At 38.8% G+C, this 19,242-nt stretch overlaps 1 protein-coding gene across 1 annotated transcript in view; it reads right to left on the bottom strand.

Annotated features, from left to right (window-relative positions):
- Positions 1–19,242, bottom strand: part of DNAH7 (dynein axonemal heavy chain 7) — a 533,102-nt gene that overhangs the window by 95,284 nt on the left and 418,576 nt on the right. Inside the window, exons 55-59 of the mRNA XM_075829965.1 lie at positions 18,038–18,199; positions 10,028–10,228; positions 7,698–7,859; positions 5,217–5,402; positions 2,802–2,939 (exon numbers count right to left, since the gene is read on the bottom strand). Coding sequence (XP_075686080.1) covers positions 2,802–2,939; positions 5,217–5,402; positions 7,698–7,859; positions 10,028–10,228; positions 18,038–18,199 — 849 coding nt within the window. The remainder of the gene's footprint in view (positions 1–2,801; positions 2,940–5,216; positions 5,403–7,697; positions 7,860–10,027; positions 10,229–18,037; positions 18,200–19,242) is intronic.

Here is a 19,242-nt window from a genome sequence, read left to right as displayed (position 1 = left end):
TAATTTTAAGAGCATAATGTCCTGATACGTAAAACCATAAAATGCAAAGATACATGACTGTGTATGTATACATATATACATAGAGCACTGTGCAAAAGTTTTAAGCAGTTGTGGAAAAATGCTGCAAAGTAAAAATGCTTTCAAAGATAGAAGCTTAATAGTTTTTTTTAATCAAATAACAAAATACAAAGTGAATGAACAGAAGTTTCCTTGGCTGCACTAAACAGCACTAAGTTTCCTTGGATGACCACTGCCTGTTTCTGTGTACTTCTTCAAAAGAGCTTGAAGAGCACATCTTGAAACCCCAGTCTGCTTTGACATTTTTGCCTGGGAGAGACTTTGCTGATGCAGTATAACTAACTTGTGTCTTGTTGCTGTGCTCTTTTTTGCCATGGTGGACCTGTGACATGAAACTGTGTTCCACAACTTCATCTTTGTAGCAGAGTTTGGCTGTTCCTCACCCAGTTTTAAGCCTCCTACACAGCTGTAGAAAATTATGATCATTATCACCTGTTTGGTATAATTGGTTAATCATACACCTGGCTATAATCCTACAAAATCCATGGCTTTGTTCAAGTGTACCCAGAAGAATTGATGCTGTTTTGAAGGCAAAGGGTGTTAACATCAAATATTGATTTGATTTGGATTCCTCTTCTGTTCATTCACTTTGTATTTGGTTATTTGATTAAAAAAATGATTAAACCTTCTATTTTTGAAAGCATTCTTACTTTGCAGCATTTTTCCACAACTGCCTAAAATTGTGCACAGTACTATATATATGTCATGTTGACGGAAGTATTGCCGTAGTCGACTGCGCTATTCATTCTGTCGAAGTGACGGAACCCTTGCACAACGGTGACAAACAGAAAACATTTGCACTAGATCCGTCACCAATGGAATCAATGGTGATGCAAACGGAAACCTATGGTTTCCATTTGTTCAGTCAGGGTTCTGTTCATGGGTTCCCCTGACGGAAAGCTCTGACGGAACCCATGAACGGAGTCCTGACGCAGATATGAACGAAGCCTTAAAGAGGCTCTGTCACCAGATTCTCAAATCCATATCTCCTATTGCATGTGATCGGCGCTGCAATGTAGATAACAGTAACGTTTTTTGTTTTTTTTAAAACGTAAATTTTTGGCCAAGTTATGAGCTATTTTATATATATGCAAATGAGCTTTGAAATGGACAACTGGGCATTTTTTTTTTCGTTATGTCCAACTGGGCGTGTATTGTGTTTTTAACTGGGCGTGTTTACGTGTACGACGCTGACCAATCAGTGACCAGTCAGCATCATACACTCATCTCCATTAATTTACACATGCGCGATGTGCAGGCACATACACAGAGATTAACGTTAATCAAGTGTCCTGATAATGAATACACATGATCATCCAGCCTGGACGTCATGTGTATTCAGAATCCTGACACTTCTGAATCTTTTCTTTGAGATTTCTAGCAAGGCAAACAAAATCTCGCGAGATTACGGAGGTAAACGAGATTTCGCTTCACTTGCTGGAAATCTCACAGAAAAGATTCAGAAGTGTCCTGTTAATGAATACACATGAAATCCAGCCTGGACGTCATGTGTATTCAGAATCCTGACACTTCTGAATCTTTTCTGTGAGATTTCCAGCAAGTGAAACGAAATCTCGTTTACCTCCGTAATCTCGCGAGATTTCGCTTCCCTTGCCGGAGTCTCACAGAAAAGATTCAGAAGTGTCAGGATTTTGAATACACGACGTCCAGGCTGGATTTCATGTGTATTCATTATCAGGACACTTGATTAACGTTAATCTCTGTTTATGTGGCTGCACATCGCTGCTGTGTAAATGAATGTAGAGGAGTGTATGATGCTGACTGGTCACTGATTGGTCAGCGTCATACACGTAAACACGCCCAGTTAAAAACACAATACACGCCCAGTTGGACATAACGAAAAAAAAACGCCAAGTTGTCCATTTCAAACCTCATTTGCATATATATAAAATAGCTCATAACTTGGCCAAAAATGAACGTTTTAAAAACAAAACAAAAACGTTACTGTTATCTACATTGCAGCGCCGATCCCATGAAATAGGAGATAGGGATTTGAGAATCTGGTGACAGAGCCTCTTTAACATGAAAATAACCTTTAAAGGTATTTGTCTGGTTTAGAAAACCAACTTTCAAAGACTCTATTGAGTTATTCTGAGTTAATTGAGGGAAGTGCCACAAAGTGACTACAAAGAGTGTTTTTTACTCTGGAGGAATCAGCGTGTACATGCATTGCACATGTAATGATTTATTTTCCCCGAGGTGGCACTGTAGGGGAAATTAACACTATGAATGCCATGTGCACACAGCACATCAATTACCCATAATGTGAGTGCATAGATTGCATTTGATCAATATAACACTTGAACCAGGTTCCTCCACCAGATTACAGATGATTGCTGGGGGTACCAATAATGAAGCCCCCTGTGATTAGCTAATGTTGAGGGGGACCTTGTAACAAAATGCGATTGTCAAAAGCGGACAATAACTTTAATATTGAAAATACTTCCAATACGTATGAGGGAGCTTACCTGCAACATGCTAATATTAATAACATCCAGGCTCACAGCAACAATTTGTTATTACTTTGTGAAAAGTGGACCAAAGTTAGAGCTACAATTTAATCTCAATATTCAGCAAATACTGGCATTATAAATCTGACTTTACTTGTGATAAAATACAATTACAAAATTTGTGACAAACAGAAAAACCCCAAACTTAAAAGTTTAGATTTTAAGATTAGTTCTCAATTTTCAGCGTCATACCTGTGTTAGAAGGATGCTATCAAATAACTGCTGTGTTTCCGACTGATCTTTGGCAATGTCAGCATTAGCATTCATACCAAAAATCTCAGGGGAAGAGTTCAGTGGGAGGGTCTTTGTATATTCAATATAATCGTTGTACTGAAAGAAAAATCCTGCACTGTTAGAAAAGGGTCAAAACTTCAATTTATATTTATGAGACTTAAACTACCTTAAAACCATTATCATCTTATTATTATCTACAGTATCTTATATGAAAAGTACAGGACATGGCAAAGAAAAATAATCTGCAGTACAGAGTTTAAGAATGAGCATTCAAATTTGGAGCAGGCTCCTTCCTTTTCTTTTGTGAATCTGGGTAATTGATCTGAATAATTAAATATATGACACTATATTTGCCAATGCGATCTAGTCACTGGATGTAAATCATTCCTGAAGATTTGAAACCATAAAATACCATAGTTATTTCATTGACTGACTGTCTAAGTGCATTTCATCTGCCTGCAATTTTTTTTATCTCTTTACAGCTAAAAGCTGAAAATAAAGAACATAGTTTTGCCTCTGTACAAATCACTAGTCAGACCACATATGGTACAATTTTTGGCACCTGTGTATAAGAAGGACATGGCTGAACTAGAAAGGGTGCAAAGAAGGGCGACGAAGGTAATTAAGGGAATGGGCGGATTGCAGTAGCAAGAAATTAAATTAAACTTGGCGCTATTCTATTCAGTTTAGAAAAAAAGACGGCTTAGGGGCGATGGAATTTTCAATGTACAAATATATATTAATTGGACAGTACAGAGATCTTTCTAATGATCTTTTAACACCTTGGCCTGTACAAGGCGGCATCCTCTACGTGTAGGGGAAAAAAGGTTTCACCACCATCACAGATGGGGATTCTTTAGGGTATGTTCACATGCAAATGCAAAATACGTCTGAAAATACGGAGCTGTTTTCAGACGAATACAGCTCCTGATTTTCAGAAGTTTTTTAACAACTCGTGTTTTTTGCGGTGTATTTTACAGACGTTATTGGAGCTGTTTTTCAATAGAGTCAATGAAAAACGGCTCCAAAAACGTCCCAAGGAGTGTCCTGCACTTCTTTGACGTGGGCATCTTTTTACACGCCGTATTTTGACAGCGACGCGTAAAATTACACCTCGTGGGAACAGAACATCGTAAAACCAATTGCAAGCAATGGGCAGATGTTTGTATGCGTAATGGAGCCGTTTTTTCAGGCGTAATTCGAGGTGTGAAACGCCAGAATTACGTCTGAAACCACTGCGTGTGAACATACCCTTACTGTGAGAGCAATGTGTATGGAACTCTCTGCCACAGGATGTTGTGATGGTTGATTCTTTGAACAAGTTCAAGAAGGGCCTTAATGCCTTCCTTGAACATTATAATATTACAGGTTATGAGTACTAGATTCTGGAGATGGGATGTTGATCCAGATAAAAAAAAATAGTGCAAAACATGGCATGATGTACAAGTTGTAAAAATAAAAAAAATATATACAAATAATATATACCAACACTGGTACACACAATATAACATATTCCAAGAATAAATCAATTAATTTTAGGACACAAAACCACCAGCTTGTCGTTATAGTGCTGGGGTTTAGCGTCCTAAACATTACCCCTTATACATTACCAGAGGTAAGTCCAACGGCATCCTGAATATGCCCAATGAAGCATGTTGCACTGGCCACAGCTTCAACTACACACTACACGTGTGCAGAATGCCGTTGCACTCATCTCAGTACTCTTCTCCGGTACTTCATAACTTTTTATAGACAAAACTTCAAAACCGACTGATTTTAAGAGAGAACATTTAGGACCACCAGCATGTCTTTGTACTCCCAGGGTTTAGCGTCCCAAAATTTAGTGATAGGTTCCTTTTAAAATTCGTAGTACAGTAGTTCTGAAAAATTCTAGTGAATTTGTAAATCCATAAACACAAAATATCATGATATTAGATGATTAAAGTTTAGAACAATACAATATTAAAATAGTCTTTGCCTAGCCTTCTCAAACAAAATTGTGCATTTTTTTGTATATATAGGGGACCATTAGCTTGAGGGATCCCACAAAAAACCATATACTGTGTGATATACGTTTTTTTTTGTTTGTTTTTTTTACATGAAAGCCTTTGCGTGATTGATACCACAGGTATACTTTAAACCTACATGTCTGGAAGCTCCAGTAACATGACTGTATGTCATATATTAACAGTGATGTCAGGAGCTTCCACAGGGCTGGTGTCCCTGGGCATAGTGCTACTTTGCAGCCTTCCGTTGGAGGTATAAATCGTGAGTACTCCTGATGTATACCTCTGATCTAAGGCCAAACCGTGATTTGAAGAGGACTTAAATTGTTAAAATTGTTGCATCATACAAATATAAAAATGTGCTCACATCTCCATCTGAAGGTGCATAGTACAGAATGCTTGAATCAAATTTGTAACTTTCATTTTTAATTATCTCTGGGTTATAGAATTTATTCAGAATGCTACGAAGCGTTCGGCGGTCCCAGTCATCAGTCACTCTTCCTCCGTAGTTGCATTCTCCAGTCATGTATCTTAGGGCATCATATGGTACCTCCTGTAATAATAAGCACACATAAGAATAATAATTGCAAACATACATAGAGTTTAAAATATATAATAGCAAAGTCAGTGCTGGTCCCTCATCACCTAGTTGATAGAAAACTAAGCTGCAGTACAGCAATCAGCAGCCTAACGATTTATACTAGTCTTTCGCCGAATTTATAGTTTTAGACACTTTTTGACCATTCCTCGCCAGTCTAAAAACTGTCTAGAAAAAGGGGCACAAAGAGGAGTTTGTTAACCGCCAAATTTTATGAACCGTATGCAATATTATTTGTATATATATTTCACAGGTCTGTCCAATGATCTATGTATACATAGACCTGTAACCCTAACAAGGGGACGTCCACTACATCTAGAGGAAAAAAGGTTTTTACATCAACATAGAAGGGGATTTTTTTTACTGTAAGAGCAGTGAGACTATGGAACTCTCTGCTAGATGTTATTATGGTTAATTAAGCAAAAAGCCTGAATAGATTACTAGAGATGGCCTGTTGTGGGCTGGGATTTATTCTATTTTGTATTCAGGAAGGATTTTTTTCCCCTAAAATGTGGAAAATCGGCTTCTGCCTCATGGAGGGAGTTTGCCTTCCTCTGGATCAACATTACAGGAGAATAATTAGAATTGGATAGACTTATGTCTCTTTTCTACCTTATTATGTTACTATATATGTAAAGGATTGATGTAAGGCCCCATGCACGCGACCGTAAATTTGATCCACAATTACAGACCATAATTGTGGATCAAAATACTGGTCCATTAATATCTATGGCGCACGGACACCTTCCCATATATTTACGGGAAGGTGTCCGAGCCCTAGAAAGCATCAGTAAAAAATAGGACATATTTTACGGACCGTGCTCCCATACTTTATAATCGAAACATGGCACGCAAATGCGGTTGACTGTCCGCAGCCGTCCTTGCCCGTAATCATAGACCATGATTACGGGGACGGTCACGTGCATGGGGCCTAAAGCAGTGCTTCTAAAACTGAGATGGGCCTCACTGGTAAGGAACCAAGGCCTTGATCTGGCTGCACAAATCTCTGGTTTATCATTACTGTCTCCTATTGTGCATATTTTAATGTTCTGCAGGGTTCAGGAGAATGATTTTAATATAAATGTAGGCATTTTTCCATATTTTTTTCATATTTTGACATGGACTATAACCATGGGGCTTCAGTTTAGAAAAAAAAATGGCTTACGGACAATCTATTTACAATATACAAATATATAACTGGACAGTACAGAGATCTTTCTAATGATGTTTTTACACCTATTCCTGTAACAAGGACAAGGGGGCATCCTCTACGTCTAGAGGAGAAAATCTTTCACCACCATCACAGACGGGGATTCTTTACTGTAAGAGCACTGTGACTATGATACTCTCTGCCCCAGGATGTTGTGGTGGTTTATCTCTGCCCCAGGATGTTGTGGTGGTTTATTCTTTGAAGAAGTTTAAGAAGGGCCTTGATGCTTTTCTTGTAAAATATAATATTACAGGTTATGAGTACTAGATTCTGGAGACGGGATGTTGATCCAGGGATTTATTCTGATTTCCATATTAGGCGTTGGAGAGGAATTTTTTCCCCAATGAGGCAACTGGAATCAACCTCATGGGGGGGTTTGCCTTTCTTTGGATCAACACGGTAGGATTATAGGTAGGACTTGATGGACCTGTGTCTTTTTTCAACCTTATCAACTATGTTACTATGTAACTAGTGGCGAGGCTCAGGCATCACTATGTTCTGGCTAGTGATGCCCGAATGGAAAAAGATTGGGAAGCCCAAATGTGAAGTACACCAGCCATGAGCTTGTGTAGGGAAAAGTGTCTAACAAGACTAAAGAGTTTATTATATTTAATAAATGCATTATACTGCGCTTGTTATTTTGATACATTAGACACAATTGGTGCATTTACAATATTGATAAACCTTCCCTTATATGCATATAGTATAGTATAATTATGCAATATTTATTAAAAACTAAACTAAGCCCTTTAATATAACTTTAATATTACAAATGAGGTCCCTCACATTTTCCCAGTGCATGCTACAAAATAAAATCTAAACTAATGTATTGGTAGCTATTGAAAGCAATGTAACATTATGCCTAAGACAGTGTTCACTCACAAGGCCCAATTTATCTGATTCTAGTTAAGAATGAAGCATCGTTCCTATCACATCCTGTGCTTTCTGAGTCCGAACATGATTTCACTATTACAGCAATATAGTAATAAAGCTAAAATCTAGGAACAACAAACAATGAGTCTCTAATTTCTCGTTCTTACGTCATATTGATTTAGAAACATATGTAGTTGTTGAACGCTTATTCTCATATCTGTCTCATTAAATTCATAAGGAATATTCCATCCCAGTGGGCCAAATTTTCTTCTTTCTTGAACCAGCGCATGAAAGAAGCAGAGTCCGTAAAGCAGTTTCTTGAACTCAGGCTATTAAACAAAAAAGAATAAACGATTGGAAAGAAGCTTTCCGTATTTGATAGTGACATTACATAGTACAGAACTATTCTTTACATCAATCCTGTATTACAAATCTCTTCTGCCAAATACATACACTAGCTGACATGCATTTTGTTAGTTGTTTTTGATTGTGATAGTCTTTATAATTCACATATTAAAAAGAACATGACACTTCAAAAAGATCACTGTTATTTGGAATACTAAAACTTAGAAAAGATAACCAGTAATCAGGCTATGTTGGGATGAAGAAACCCTGCCACACCATAAATATATTGGCTATCCTATCTGGTTGTTATTATTAGTTATTTTATTGTGCCATTACCCCTTCCAGATGTCCACCGTATATGTATGGTGCATATCGCACGGGCATGTATAGAGCAGGCTCATGACCATAGCCCTCTCCATAGGCAGCGGATGTCATCAGTATATTATAGCTGACACTCTACCCTAATGGCAGGAATCAGAGATAACTTTGACCCTGGCAGTTTAACTCCTAAACGATGGGTGCTAGTTCCTGCTTCGAGACGAATATATCCGTCACTCTGATCTCATGGGTACTGGTACTGCTGTATGAGATGAGCGGCAGGAGCACAGCTGTTATAGACAGTAAGGATACTGCCGCAACTGTCGGAGTCAAAGAGCTTTCCGATTCCGGAAGCTTAGCCCCTTAGGTGCCCCTGTCAATACGACCGCGTCATTTACGGTATTTTGCCGTTGTTTTTTTGGATACCGTGCGGTTTAATTAATGTGTTAATGTTATTGTTAGAGTCACTACAATCGCGGTGATACCATATATGTGTATGTGTTATTTGTTTTGACACTTTCACTAAATAAAAACACTTTTGGGGGAAAAAAAAGTGGTTTTATTTTATTTTTACTGTAATCTTTTTATTTTATTTTTCATAAACTTTATTTAACTATTTAAGTTTCTTTTTTTTTAGTCCCACTAGGGGACTTCACTTTGCGATCTTTTGATCGCTGATATAATACTTTCGTATACTTAGTAACCTTTGTTAGGCCCCCGGCTGCCATGGAAACCCAACGGCGCACTGTGATTTCTTTGCGGGGGTGCCGATGGGGTGACAGAGGATGCCGATGGGGTGTCCTTCTGTCAAACACATAAGATGCCGCTGTTGCTATTGACAGCGGCATCTAATGGGTTAAACTGACAGAATCGGAGAGTGTTTTGATTCCGGCTGTTGGGGCAGGAGTCAGGCTGTGTATAACAGCCGTGCTCCTGCCACTGATCGCGTGGGTACAGTGTTAGTACCCGCGCAGTCAGAGGACGGATATATCCGTCCTTATGCGGCAACTAGCTCCTGTATAGGACAGGTATATTCGTCCTTCATCGTAAAGGGGTTAAAAAGGGGTTTTATTGTGAAAACGTAGGAAAACATATAAAACCTTTACATATTTGGTATCCCCATAATTGATCCCACTCATACAATAAAGGTAACATGTTATTTACGAAACATAGTGGAGGACGTAAATTTATAATGTGAAAAACAATGCTGGAATAGCTGTTTATTTTAAATTCTCTCCTAAAATAAAGTATATGGCTATGGACTCTTATGGGACCGTAGGGACTCTGTGTTCTTTTATACAGCCTTCTGCATAAGGCCTTATAGCGATAAGGGCTTATGCATACAAGATGGAATATATGCCTCTATAATTTTAGATTTATTTGTGTTACACATCCGAGTCCTGAATGCAAATTTAACCAAATGTGAAACTAAAGTTTTCCTTTGATAAGTACCAGAGCTTCAATTCCATAAATACAGAGAGATATTAAACACAACTCCTTGTACTTAGTGAAATACATATCATGTAGTATATACATGGACATATCATCTGCTGGCTGTGCCGTGAACATATTCTGGCGCTGCTCAGCAAACAGCCATAAAATTACTCTGTAAATTGTCTGAAAAACAAACGAATAATTGTAATGGGAATCTTTTGTTTTCATCAGAGTTTCTAATAAATAAGTATAACTAGCTGTTCTATGTAACCTTGTTACAAGGAGTGGCATTTAATATATTTTATTCACATAAAATGTGTTTAAGCAATGGGATAAAGTGTCAATAAAATAAGACTACTGTTGTTGGCCAGTTGCTATAAATCTACAAAATATTACTAACAAGCTTTTTGCAGCTAGTGAAAAAGTCGGGATCAGAGATAGGATCCATCAGGTATGAGCGGATAATGTTGGAGCGTAAGCCTTTGGGCGCCTCATTTGTCATTTTCACTCCATTCTGCAGTACTGAGACAGGGAAATTTGGTGATGGATAACTTGTAAGCCAGAGGCGAAAATCTGGATGCGTAGTCTCAGGATTCAGCTCCTGTGAAATGACAAAACATTAAAATGTAAACATACACCACAATCTAAATTCAACATGTCATGAATTTGTAATGCTAGTTATAAACTGAACAAGATGATGTGTTTATTAACTTGCATTTGCCTCACTTGTTAAAAGTGCTACATTCTCTACGTCAAGTTGTGCAAAATAAGCTGTTTAAAGTCTATAATGAATTGGGAGTACAAATATGTTTTATGTTTTTAATATATTTTTTAACCCTTTAATAACGCAGTCAATTTTGGCCTTAATAATCCAGTGAATTTTTTTCATATTCATAACTTATATCTTTTCACTGACATAGCTGTATGAGGACTTGTTTTATACAGAAGGGATTGTAGTCTTTTTAAGCACCATTTAGTACATTATTGTGTAATTTTAATCATTTTATTTTTGGGGGACACAGATAAAAGGGATTTAGTCATTTTTACGCTGTTTTACGCAGCTCATTGTTCACACTAAATAACCTGTTAAAATGATTGTTCGGGTTATAACATTCGCAGGAATACCAAATATGTGTATATTATTTGTTTTTATTTTATCATGTAAACTGTATATTGTATTTCAATTTTTATTAATTTTAATGAAACCTATTAAGGCATATTTTGGATCTTTGTAGATCCCCAAAAAAATAGAACCCGTGTCAAAAATGAAAAATATAGGTGTGACTGCAGTTAACTCCGGTAACTAAGGGCCTGTTCACATCAGCGTTGCCCTTCCGTTGAGGGGTTCAGTCAGAAGTTTCCGTCGGGTTAACCCCTCAACGGAAATGCAAACTGAAACCTTAGCTTCCGTTTCCCTCACAATTGATCTCAATGGTGATGGAAACGTTGCTAATGGTTTCCGTTTGTCACCATTGTGACAGGGTTCCGTTGTTCTTGACGGAACCAATAGCGCAGTCGACTATCATTTCAGCTACACAGGGGCCCAGAGAGGAGGGAGGACCTTCCCAGCTAAAAAAAACCAGTATAAGTCAATCAAAAGTGCCATTCAGTACTGCTCAACTATGGGCGAAGCGATGAGGGGGATTTGCATAATATTTATTTCAGGTTACGACATAAGGGGGCCTGATTGAGTGATGTTTGTTAAGTGTTAAATTCATGATTCTATTGAGTGATATGCGTATGAGTTACTGAAATATTCGTGTTGAGTGACCTGTGTGCTGCATGCGTCTAAAATGTGGTGAGTGTGCAACCTGTGCTCAATATGTGTAGTGTGTGAGCGTACATGTCAATGGGATGTGTCTAATATGTGATTGCCGTGTACACATCATATGTCTAGTTTGTGCGCTAAGTGTCTAAAGTGTGACTGACATGTATAAAAATACATTATATAACGTTGCATGTGCTACATGCGTCTGATATGTGATCAGCGTGTGTGTGCCATGTATCCAATATGAGTAGTGTATGACCAGTGTCCTTACAGAATGTGTCTAATGATTGTGTTGTGTGCACTATGCATCTAATGTCTGAGTGCCATGAGTGCAGCATGTTCCAATGTGTGTGTTGTGAGTGGCCAGTATTGGCATGTGTCTAATGTTGTTAGTAGTTGGGATTTGGCATTTGCCTAATGTGTGGTCGACATGCATATGGCATGTGTCTAATAGCCACTAAATAACCTGTTAAAGCGGCATGTATGTATCATGTGCCTAATGTGTGAGTGTTGTGTGCTTTATGTGTCTTATGTGTGAGTAGCAAGTGTATGGCATGTGTGCCATGTGTGTGATATGTGTGCCATGTGTGTAATGTGTGAGTGCAGTATGTTCCAAAGTGTGTTGTATGTGGCATGTTTCCAATGTATGAGTGGCCAGTATGTGGCATGTGTCTAATGTGTGAGTAGTCAGTATGTAGCATGTGTCTAATGTGTAAATAGCATGTATGCATCATGAATCTAGTTGGTCTACGAATCACGTGTCTAATCAGTGAGCGGCCTGTTTGTGGCAAGTGTCTAATGTGTCAGTGCTTTGTACGTTGCATGTATGCATCATGTTTCTAATCTGTGAGTCGAGTGTATGTGGCATGTGTCTAATGTCAGTGGCATGTATGCATAATGTGTCTAATGTGTCAGTGGTGTGTGAGCATCATGTGTCTAATGTATCAGTAGCATGTATGCATCATGCATCTAATGTGTCAGTGGCGTGTATGCATCATGTGTCTAATCTGTGAGTCGAGTGTATGTGGCATGTGTCTAATGTCAGTGGCATGTATGCATAATGTGTCTAATGTGTCAGTGCTGTTATGTTGCATGTATGCCTCATCTGTCTAATGTGTGAGTGGAGTGTATGTGGCATGTGTCTAATGTCAGTGGCATGTATGCATAATGTGTCTAATGTGTCAGTGGTGTGTGAGCATCATGTGTCTAATGTATCAGTAGCATGTATGCATCATGCATCTAATGTGTCGGTGGCGTGTATGCATCATGCGTCTAATGTGTCAGTGGCGTGTATCCATCATGCGTCTAATGTGTCAGTGGCGTGTATCCATCATGCGTCTAATGTGTCAGTGGGGTGTATGCATCTTGTGTCTAATGTGTCAGTGGCGTGTGAGCATCTTGTGTCAGTGGCATGTGAGCATCTTGTGTCTAATATGTCAGTGGCGTGTGAGCATCTTGTATCTAATGTGTCAGTGGCGTGTATGTATCTTGTGTCTAATGTGTCAGTGGCATGTGAGCATCTTGTGTCTAATGTGTCAGTGGCGTGTGAGCATCTTGTGTCTAATGTGTCAGTGGCGTGTGAGCATCTTATGTCTAATGTGTCAGTGGCATGTATGCATCATGTGTCTAATGTGTCAGTGGCGTATATGCATCATTTGTCTAATGTGTAAATAGCCTATATGTGACATGTGTCTAATGTGTTAGTAGCTTGACATATATGCATCATGTGTTAGTGACTTGTGTGTGTCTGATGTGTTAGTGGCGAGTATGCATCGCGTGTCTAATGTGTCAGTAGCGTGTATGCATCGTGCCTAATGTGTCAGTAGCATGTATGCATCATGTATAATGTGTCAGTAGCATGTATGCATCATGTATAATGTGTCAGTAGCATGTATGCATCATGTCTCTAATGTGTCAATGGCATGTATGCATCATGTGTCTAATGTGTAAATAGCCTATATGTGACATGTCTAATGTGTTAGTAGCTTAAATGAGACATGTATGCATCATGTGTCAGTGACTTGTGTGCATCATGTGGCGAGTATGCATCATGTGTCTAATGTGTCAATAGCGTGTATGCATCATGTGTCTAATGTGTCAGTGGCGTGTATGCATCATGTGTCTAATGTGTCAGTGGCGTGTAAGCATCGTGTGTAATGTGTCAGTGGCGTGTATGCATCATGTGTCTAATGTGTCAGTGGCGTGTGAGCATCGTGTGTCTAATGTGTCAGCGGCGTGTATGCATCGTGTGTCTAATGTGTCAGTGGCGTGTATGCATCATGTGTCTAATGTGGTGGAAATACTTACTTCCAGGCTCAAGACTTTATATGTGTTTATAGTTTTATTTGTATATATATATATATATATATATATAAACATATGTGTTGTGCATATTTAAGTGTATACAAATTGTTAATGTGTTTTGGAAATTTTTTTTGCTATAAAAAAAATGTAAGGGAACATATTCCCAGGTTGAAAACTTTTAATCTATGCATAATGATACTTCTACTTTAGAATGAGTGCAATTGACTTACTCTGAATACACATTAAATATGAAAATCCCATCCACTTCGGATGTGGCTTAGATGTTATCAGACCTGACTCACACAAAACTAGCTATTTCAAAACCAATCAATGAGAATGTTTTCAAGGACATAGATGTGTGAAATAAGGTGATTTCTCATTAACTCCTTCACTGCCGCAAAATAGTATAAAAAGCAATCAAATAGCAGTTGCAAGTGGCTTTTGGATACACATTTAAAAATGTAAGCAAAATAAGAGTTAAGGTGACTGTTTTTATTAAATATTTAATATCTCCTTTCATAATAAATAGGAAAAAAAAACGAAACGTGAATTCTCTTCTAGATAATTAAGGGTACCTGCAAATGTTGGTATGTTACTGGAACTCTGGTCTCCTGTCAAAAATGTTAATCAGGTAAGTCTGGCAGAATTGTTGCCAAGGCAACACTGTAATGGTCAAAGCCTCTCCAGCGTTTTGTAGAGAAGGTTTAGCCTTGTCAACAGTACTGCCCGATCTGCCAGCTGCATCTCCCAATTTCTTGGTTTAAACTTCTAGTGGGGGATAAGAAGACCAGTAACATTGAAGGTACCCTTTAAATCAAATTAATAAAACTTGCGTAAAATACATGAGGCATTTCCTTTATCTCCCAAGACCACCAGGTATATGATTTATTAAACAACTGGGCCACCTGGATATTATTATAAACCATTGGACCCCCAGGATGCTATTATAAAACAATGAACGACCAGGTTTATTATTAAACCAGAATTGGCCAATGAATAACTATGGATGGATAATAAACTACTGGACCGCTAGATAAGTACGCTAAAATACTCTTTCAACAGAGAAGAACATAAAATACTACTTCAACAGTTGTTGGCCATAAACTAGATGGGTCATCAGGCATGGTGTCTTTTACTTCTGTGTTATACCTTTCAATATGCTTCTCCTAAAGAAGGGGTGACTAAATCCCAAAAAATCATTGAGAATTTTTTTTTACCATAACAAAGCCCTTTGACAGGATTTTGTGAAGTGGCCCAGTCCTATGTTCGAGCAAACTTCATTAAGCTTCCCTGGATCGAGTGGGTGAGTGTGACAGAAACCAACTCTCCCCTCATTAGCTGTGAGTTTGTATCTGAATTTCCAGCGGCTAATGTTTTATCCTATATACATCCATCTGGATGACAATTGTATACATTTGTTTTTTTCTTTCCCTTGATGAGGTCAGGCTTGCATAAAGTGTTAGGGCTTGTTGGTGGTATGTTTAGGTAAAAGTCATAAGGGAGATAATACTCCAAAAAAGTTAAAAAAATTCTTTGTGGGGTGGAATTGAAAAAACTGTGATTCCTCTTTTGTTTTTTGGGTTTCTTTACATCTTTCACCTTGCGGTAAAAACGACAACTTGACTTTATTCTGCTGGCCAATGTGATTATGGCAATACCAAATTTATATCGTTTTTAAATATTTTACCAAGAAAAACTATTTGTTAAAAAAAATAGTTTTGTGTCGCCATATTCTGAAAGCCAAAACTTATTTATCTTTAAATCGATTGAGCAGTGTGAGGGCTTATTTTTTTGCATGATGAGCTGCAGTTTTTGTTGGTACCGTGTTTGGTACATACAACCTTTTGATCACATTTTATACAAAATAATTTTAAGAGCTAAGGTGACCAAAAAACTGTGTTTCTGGTGTTTTAAACTTTTCGTACTTTTAAGTATATGACAATACCAATTTTACCAGCGCGTTTCGCTGTTCTAGGGGTGTTATTCTCTGTCTCATGGACCACGTGGATCGCAGGTTCACCACCACATCTATGGGTAAGACTTGATAGATTGGCTTCCTCTGGTTGTTAGTCAGATCGGAAGTCTTTTTCACCTTTGGGCGCATTCAGGGTATATTCCCTCTAGATATATGTCACCGGGGTTCCCCCTCGGAGTACACTTGTTTGCAAACTGCTAAATAAGATATTTAGCATATGCGGTGACATGATATTGTGGTTGTGTAATGGACAGCAGATGATATGAATTATGCACTATTGCAATTTACATGCTGACCTCATGATTTTTCATATAATACTTTTGTCTACCGCAGTTATGTCCCTGTGTTAAGGTGTATTTGTATACCATGCCCTTGTGGTTTAGTGTTGTCTTTATACCATCCCTGCGATTTAACAGTAGTTTGGAGTGGTTCATATATAACTTTTCTCTCTTTTTAGAAACCTCGCTTTGTTTTTTACTACGTATGTTATATTTATATGCAATAAAATTTATTTTTTACAATATGTGTAGCCTTGTGACTCTTGGTTCTCAATTTCTTTATTCTCAAAACACATGTAGATAGCCTTTGAACCTACTTGTGTCTACTGAGATCCTATGCAGACCGGAGTTGTGTGAAAAAGTATTTGCCCCTCACCCGATTCTTTCTATTTTTCACTTTAACATGTTTTAGATCATCGAACTAATTTTCAAATGCATCATGAGTAAACACAAAATGCAGCTTTTAAATGATCATTCCATTTATTGAGGAGAAACATTTATTCAAAACCTATATTTCCAATGTGAAAAAGTAATTGCTTCCCTAAACCTAAGGAGCCTCACACACAAGCGTGTTCGGTCCATGATATACGGTCCGTACGTCGGACGCATTTCCCGGACCGAACACACTGCAGGGTGCCGGGTCCTAGCATCATATTTATCTATGACGCTAGGAGTCCCTGCCTCTCCGTGGAACTACTGTCCAGTAATGAAAACATGATTACTGTACGGGACAGTTATCCCGCAGCGAGGCAGTGACACCTAGCGTCATAGATAACTATTGTGCTAGGAGCCCGGCTCCCTGCAGTGTGTTCGGTCCAGGAAATGCGGCCGACGTACGGACCGTATATCACGGATCAAACACGCTCGTGTATGGGAGGCTTAAGAACTGGTTGTGCCCCCTTGGCAATTACAACTGAAATTAGATATTTGTGATAACTTGTGATGAATCTTTTACATCGCTGTGGATGAATTTTAACCCACTCTTCTTTGCAGAATTGTTTTCATTCGGCTACATTAGGCCTCGTTTACATCTGCGACGGAGAATCCGTTAGGAGCCTCCGTCGCAGATCCGGCCGAGATTAATGGAGACAATAGTACAGCATGCTGCGCTATTGTCTCCGATAAAACTACAGACATCCCGACGGAAAGCCGACGGAGGCCATTAAAATCAATGGGTTCCGTCAATTGCCAGCAGTATCCATATTGCAACGGAACCGTTGCTTCTGGCATTCTGTACTTCTGCTTCTCTGATGGAGTTTAACAACGCAGATGTGAACATAGCCTTAGTCATACCTCCCAACCATCCCGATTCCGGCGGGACAGTCCCGGTCTCTCACCGCTGTCCCGCCGTCCCGGCCGGTCTTCAAACTGTCCCGCTGAGTGCTGCATCAAAACAGCTGATTGCGTCTGACTGCAGCAGCGATCAGAAGAAGGCAGGAGTCTTGCGGCGGTGTTCTCACTGGTATCGATGCCGGCCCGGGAGTGGACCAGTCCAGTCACCTGACCTGTCATCTGCCCTTACCGGTCAGGTGACTGGACTGGTCCACTTCCGGGCCGGCATCGACACCAGTGAGAACGCCGCTGCAAGACTCCTGCCTTCTTCTGACGGTTAGTGAAAGCAGAGCGGAGAGTGGCAGCCTTAGGGCCGGCTACCTCTACCGCTCTCCACACAAAGGGGCTGTGTGTTGCGCTACCTACAGGAGGACTGTATCTGGCGCTATGTACAGGGGGCTGTGTCTATAGCTATCTACAGGGGGACTGTATCTGGCGCTATCTACAGGGGGCTGTATCTGGCGATCTCTACAGGGGGCTGTATCTGGTGCTATGTACAGGGGGGCTGTATCTGGAGCACACAGGACTTGTTTGTAGTCTATATCCTTGGAGACACATAATTCTGCATAGGAGCTATAATCAAATTATCTTTTATCAAAAGCCTACCATTTTGTGTAAAGGTGCTTCATTTGCTTCATTTTTTATTTTGGATGCTTTCCAACAAAGTGGTTACAAAAGAGCACATGGCCTTTACGTTTACATACAGCTTGCCATCTAATCGTTTGGTACAGAATGAATAGTTAAAAAAATTACCTCACAAACTTTTTCCAATATTGACATCCATGAGGTAGCTAGGTGGCAGTTTTGAAGGACCACCCAACTCCCTTCTTTTATAGCCTTTTCTGTCATACGAAGAGCTATTGGTCCTTGCCCTTGCCCAAGAGACAAGGAACTTAGCTTTGAGTCACCAAAACCCTAAAAGTAGAGCAGGTATGTTTAGTAATCTTAAAAACAAAACATTTACCTACATTAAGACATGAATAATAAAACGTTTAACTATACTACCACTTGGTCTCAGCTATCCACTTTATCATTAAATGATTAGTTTAGTATGACCACTTACATGGAAATTAATATTTTTCAGTTGGATTGTCTGCCAAATTGTGTATAGTTACATATAGTTACATAGTTAGTGCGGTTGAAAAAAGACATATGTCCATCACGTTCAACCAGGGGATGGGAGAAAGGAAAGGGATGGGAGAAATTATAGAAATTTGTTTTACCCCTATTTATCGAAAGGAAGGTTTAAAGAAATAAAAATAAGTAATAAATACATTTTAAAAATTACCCATAAAGCATTAACAAATCTTCCCTAAAAAGTTACAATTCCCTCCTGATCCCAAGTGGCAATTCGACTAGATTAACAATCAAACAGGAATTATACACATTAACATAGGAGCTGATATTTTTTCGTTCTAGGAAATTATCGAAGCCTTTTTTAAAGCCATCTACTGTTCTTTCTCACAGAAAAGAAGGCTTGTCATCTCTGCAGATTGAACCTGTTTTCTCCAGATGGAGGGAGTACCCCCTTGTCTTTTGAGAGGATTTTACATAGAACAGTTTTTCACTATATTTCTTCTATGGGCCATATATTTATGTTATTCATGTCCACCCTTAGTCGTCTCTTTTAAAGGCTAAATAGTTTTCATTCTTTTAATATTTCCTCACAACTTAGAATCTCCATGCCACTTATTAGTTTAGTTGTTCTTATTGGTATTTTTTACAACTCCAGGGCATCCTTTCTATGAACTGGAGCCCAGAACTGAACTGCATATTCTAGATGAGGCCTCACTAATGCTTTGTAAAGTGGTAATCTTACATCCCTGTCCCGTGAGTCCATGCCTCTGTTAATACATGACAATATCTTGCAGCCCTTTGAAGCAGCTGATTGACATTGCATGCTGTTATTTAGTCTATGATCTACAAGTACACCCAGATCCTACTCAACAAGTGACTCT

Source organism: Rhinoderma darwinii, chromosome 6 (genome assembly GCF_050947455.1).
Source record: "Rhinoderma darwinii isolate aRhiDar2 chromosome 6, aRhiDar2.hap1, whole genome shotgun sequence".
Lineage (NCBI taxonomy): Eukaryota > Metazoa > Chordata > Amphibia > Anura > Rhinodermatidae > Rhinoderma > Rhinoderma darwinii.
This window is presented reverse-complemented; position numbering and strand designations above follow the sequence as displayed.